We start from the raw sequence: 5,729 nt of genomic DNA on the forward strand, positions 1-5,729 counted from the left end.
CATCCCCAAAACTGGCTGAGCAAAGTGAAATTTTATGCTATGCTTTGTTGTTCCTTGGAGGTACAAGATAAAGAATGGGAGAAAACTGGAAGAGACAACAAAAGCTTCGGAATGTTCCACAAATTCCTTGCATTCGAGTCCCTCCCTCCGCCTCTGACAGTTCCTTACTGAAGGTACAGCATTTTATTCACAGACAGGGAGTTTGTCTGTCTTTCCGTCAAGGCTTGAGGACTTTTGCTGCTGTCTTTGTTTATCCAACATTAGGGAGAGGGACTTAAAATAAGCCCTTGCTGCGTGCTGAAGTCCCACATGAGTGAATGAAAGAGCACTTGGATGATCTACTCCTACATTTCAGGAGCTCTTGGGAGACAGTCACCTCTTCATGACTGATTCACTACCAGTGGGGAGAAACTCACTAATTGACCATCGTCAAATTTAGTTAAAGTCATTCTCATAAATACTCTTTGTAAAAATTTCAGTTCTCTTCCAACCCTTCAAGGAAGAATAGACTACAGGGTAAGAATATTAGTAATGTTACCTATAACTTCTCATTTAGGAAATTTAGAGTTTTACTAAGTTAAAAAAGTAGGCATTTTTTTCTTTGTAAAATAAAACCATAACTTTTAAGGTTTTATCTTACATAATGGAAATTCCCATTGAACTTTGGAACTTTGCTCTTGAAATTAGCTTGCAATTTTCATATTATCTCATTCTCAGTCTTTTGAAAAGTCTTCATTAGTTATTCAGGAGTGGAATCCATTGTCTTCTTCAAATATATTATCCTCCAAAATCTCTAATTGAGAAACTGAAGCTGAAATGGTATCTTAAATTGTGAGGTACGTGGCTTTGCTATTTTCACTCTAGATATATTTTCAATATTAAGTTTAAGGTCTCTAAACCTCAAAAAAAAAAAAAATCTGACTCATGGATTTCCACAAACTTTCTAACAGGTAAAAGGCATCTTACCCTATTTTCACATTTATTATCTTAAATTGAGTTTTTATTACAGGGTTATCAACTAGTTTTGAAAATTCTATTATTATTTTGAATTTTTTGGGCTAGGATAAACTTATTTTATCTTGATTTTTCTGGAATGTTGATGCCACTATGTCAGTTTCCCTATCTGTAAAATGAGCACAATAAATTGCCCATCTCATGGGATCGTTGTAACTTAACAGATGATGCATGCAAAATGCTCAGCACAGCACAAAATAAGCACTTAAGAGATATTAGGTACACAGAAGTAATTGAAGTCCTGGCCCTTCTTATTTTTCCCTACCTCTCTGAAAGTAGCCTTCTAAACGGTCTCCCTACCAGCGTTCTCTTTCCTCAAGCCTGTTCTCTACAGCAGGGCCAGAGTGATTTTTTAAAAATGTAGATCTGGTCAATTTAGAGTATGGCGCATTTTGTTGGATAACTTGTCCCAACACGGTGGAAAGCTGTCCTGTGCATTGCAGGGTGCTTAGCAGCCTCCCAGACCTCTGCTCACCAAATGCCAATAGCACCTCTTCCCCTTCCCACCAATTGGGCTGATCAAAAATTTTACAGACACTGTCAAACGTCCCTTGGGGGTAAAAATCATCCCTGTTGAGAATCATTGCCTTAAATAAAGACCTTTGATGGCTCCTCACATAAAAATTTATCCTTAAACTCTTAACATAGTGAAAATGGCTTTTATCATCTTCCTCTAACTCTACAGGCTTTTTGAAATCAAAAACTAGGTTTTTTGAAGCAAAAAAAAATCTAGTTCCCAAACATGTCCAGATATTTCATGCCCATAAGAGATTTTGTACCGGTTTCTCCTTCTGTCTGTAACTAGCCTTTGTTTTTCTTCTAGTACAATGGTTCTCAAATTTTAATGTGCATATATCAGAATCACCTGGAGGGCTTGTTAAAACAGAGTGCTGGCCCCACCCCATAGAGGTTCTGATTCTGTAGGTCTGGGTGGGACCTGAGAACTTGCATTTCTAACAGGTCTCCAGGTGTTGCCCATGCCCTTTGAGAACCAATATTCTAGTCCCTTCAGGGAACTCCTCACCCTTAAGAGTCAGGTGCAGTGTTCATCTCAATTAGAAAGACTTCCATGATGGCTATGGGCAGTTTGTTTATCTTCTCTGTTTTCATAGCATCTTTTTATTAAAATGCAATGAGCCCTTACCACTTTACCCATCTATTCATCTATCCATCTCCCCTGCGCTCTGAGAACATTCAATGGGAAGTTCTCTTCTACCCACCCAGAGACCTGGCATACTTCAACCCTGTGTAGATTATCACCACCTACTCTCTTCAATAAGGATCAATAAAATTACAGGATCTTAGAAATCCTTAGATCTCCCTGAGTCTAATACCATGACCTACTTACCTAGAATCTTTTACTTACACATTTTCATCACCATACAGGCCAGTGGAAGACTGTTTATGCAAACTAAGGAGGACATCACCCATTCATTTTCCAACTGTTGTGCATTGAAAATATGTATGTTTAGCAAGAGAAGCATCTTAACTCCATGAAAGTTAGCTGGGAATACATCACATTTTTAATCCTATAGAACTCCACAGACTCATCGAAATCACCCGCTCTGCTCTGACAGGACCTAACCCAAGGGCAACAGCGCTACTTTTATAGCATCATGAGGATTTACAACTCCAGGCCCCAGTGGGAGGCCCTGCAGACCCGCCATATTCATAGCCTTCGGCACCAGCAGCTACTCGGTGAGTTTAACTACCTGACCTGAACCACACACCTCAGGAAGGAGCTTGTGCGCTGCAGCTCGAAGTCAAGTTTCCAGATAAATAATTCAAGTACAGTGGCTTCTGCCAGTGTGCTATTTTATCAACATAGTTGGTAAGCCCAATTTTAAAAGTAGTTATCCCCAACAATAGAAAGCAAAGTTTTATAGGTAAAGTAAGAGGGTTTAAAGAAATTCAAGTATGGATTGTTATAAAATGTTAACAACTCTCTGAGATTTGTGGGAACTTAATCAAGTAGATCAATGGCACTGGGTTTGGAAAGCCAGCCTAGGCTCCAGCCACAGCTCAGCCCTTTGCTGTTTGTGCAGGCTCAGAGGCTTGGCTTACTCACAATAATAGTTATATTTATTGAGCATTTATCAAGTTCCAGGCCTTGTGCTAAGAGCTTTATATATAATATCTCATTTTCTCTCCACTTTATGGTTGTGGAAAATGGAAGCTCAGGCAGGTTACGTAACTTGATGAAGATCACGCAGATAGCAAATGTTAGTTAGGATTTCAAGTCAGAGCCATCACCTCCAAAGATCATGCATTTTCACCCCCATCACTTGCTGTCTCTCCTCTTCTATCAACCTCTTCGGATTTTATGAAGCACAAATGAAATAATGGTTGTGAAAGACCTTCACAGATTATAAGCGCCAACCTACTGAATGGCATAATTGTTGTCAAGTCCCTTTTCTTGCAGGAAAAGCTTTCAGTTGCTGGCCTCCCTCCATTTCATTCTTCTCCTAACTCTAATAGAGTGCTTTTTAGAAAAAAAAAATCCACTCACTTGGCATTAGCACATCTACTTTATACTGATGTGCCTGTATTTACACAAAAGGAAGACATGATTTTTGCAAATGATTTAATCAAAGCAACATCAACAATAATTATCTTTTATCAAGGGCTTCCTATGTGGCAGGCACTGTTCTAAGAACTTTGCATGTATTGTCTTATTTAAAATTCAAACACTTCTAGGTGGTAGCTGTCTTTATAATCTGCAGTTTATAGAGGAGAAAACTGAAATATGGACAAGTTAAATAACTTGACCAGGGCATGCTATTAGTAAATGGAGGAGCCAGGATTCAGTCTGGACCACATGATTGTCTGAAGTGTTGCAGAAGCATCATCTAGCAGCTTTGGTTTTAGAGCAAAATTCATAGAAGCCAATGAATCCAGAAGCAGAGGTAGTCAATGTTTAGTGCACATAAAAGCTACCTTTTATCTTATTAAAATGTGTATTTCTAGGCCTAACCCTTTGAGTTTCTGATTTGGAAAGTCTAGTAGAGTCAGGAATCCACTTTAAATAAGCATTTTTTTTTTAAATTTTAAAATATTAAGGGGATACAAATGTTTTTCTTACATGGATACATTATATAATGCTGAAGTCAGGACTTTCAGTGTGCCTGTCACCAAGAGAGTGTTCATTGTACCCAACAGGTGAGTTTTTAACCCTCCTCTCTTCCCCTCCCCCTTCTTAGTTTCCAATGTCTTTTACTTCTCTTTGTGCCCGTATGTATCCATCGTTTAGCTCCCATATATTAGTGAGAAGGTGTGGTGTTTGTTTTTCCATTCCTGAGATACTTCACTTAGGAGAATGGTCTCCAGTTCCATCCAAGTTGCCATGAAAGACATTATTTCATTTCTTTTTATAGTTGAATAGTATTCCATAGCGTCTGTGTGTGTGTGTGTGTGTCACACACACCATGGAATACTATTCAACTATCTTCATATGTATATATATATATATATATATATATGGTTGAATATATATATTCAATATATATATTCCAATGTGAGATATATATGGTTGAATATATATATTCCAATGTGAGATATATATAGTTGAATATATTCAACTATATATATTTGATACACACACACATATATACATGTGTATATATATATATATATCTATCTATCTCACATTTTCTTAATCCACTCATGAATTGATGGGCACTTAGGTTGATTCCATATCTTTGTAATTGTGAATTGTACTGCAATAAACATCGAGTACAGGTGGCTTTCTGATAAAATGATTTCTTTTCCTTTGGGTAGATACCCAGTAGTGGGACTGCTAGATAGAATTGTATGTCTACTATTAGCTCTTAGAGAAATCTCCATACTGTTTTTCCATAGGGATTATACCAGTTTGCAGTCCCATCAACAGTGTACAAGCATTCCTTTTTCTCTGCATCCATACCAGCTTCTGTTGTTTTTTGACTTTTTAATAGTGGCCAGTCTGACAGGGGTAAGGTGGTATCTCATTATGGTTTTAATTTGCATTTCCCTGATGATTAATGATGTTGAACATTTTTTCATATGTTCGTTGGCCATTTGTCTTCCTTTGAAAAGATTCTGTTCATGTCTTTTTCCCACTTTCTGATGTTTTTTTTTTTTCTTACTGATTTCTTTGAGCTCTTTATAGATTCTGGGTATTAGTCCTTTGTTGAATATATAGTTTGTGAATATTTTCTCTCATTTTGTAGGTTGCCTGTTTACTCTGTTGATTATTTCCTTTGCTGTGCAGAAGGTTTTTAATTTAATTAAATCCCATTTATTTATTTTTGTTGTTGCTGTATTTGCTTTTGGGGTCTTCATCATAAATTATTTGCCTAGGCCTATGTCTAGAAGAGCTTTCCCTACATTTTCTTCTAGAATTTTTATGATTTCATTTCTTACATTTAAGTCTTTAATCCATCTTGAATTAAGTTTTATATATGGCAAGAGATAGGGGTCCTAGTTCATTCTTCTGCATATGGTTATCCAATTTCCCCAGCACCATTTGTTGAATAGGGGGTCCTTACCCCAATGTATGTTTTTGTTTGCTTTGTTGAAGATCAGTTGGAGGAGACATTACAACTGACACCAGAGAAATACAAAATATCATCTATGGGCCTGGCGCGGTGGCTCACGCCTGTAATCCTAGCACTCTGGGAGGCCGAGGTGGGCGGATTGTTTGAGCTCAGGAGTTCGAGACCAGCCTGAGCAAGAGC

The 5,729-nt window shown here is 37.6% G+C and overlaps 1 protein-coding gene across 1 annotated transcript in view; it reads left to right on the forward strand.

Annotated features, from left to right (window-relative positions):
* The window catches only part of FAM216B (family with sequence similarity 216, member B), a 10,486-nt gene that overhangs the window by 2,329 nt on the left and 2,428 nt on the right, over nucleotides 1-5,729 (forward strand). The window contains exons 2-3 of the mRNA XM_012648779.1: nucleotides 61-173; nucleotides 2,592-2,712. Coding sequence (XP_012504233.1) covers nucleotides 75-173; nucleotides 2,592-2,712 — 220 coding nt within the window. The 5' untranslated portion in view covers nucleotides 61-74. The remainder of the gene's footprint in view (nucleotides 1-60; nucleotides 174-2,591; nucleotides 2,713-5,729) is intronic.

This window comes from Propithecus coquereli, unplaced genomic scaffold, assembly GCF_000956105.1.
Source record: "Propithecus coquereli isolate 6110/MARCELLA unplaced genomic scaffold, Pcoq_1.0 Scaffold11, whole genome shotgun sequence".
In the NCBI taxonomy this organism is placed as follows: domain Eukaryota; kingdom Metazoa; phylum Chordata; class Mammalia; order Primates; family Indriidae; genus Propithecus; species Propithecus coquereli.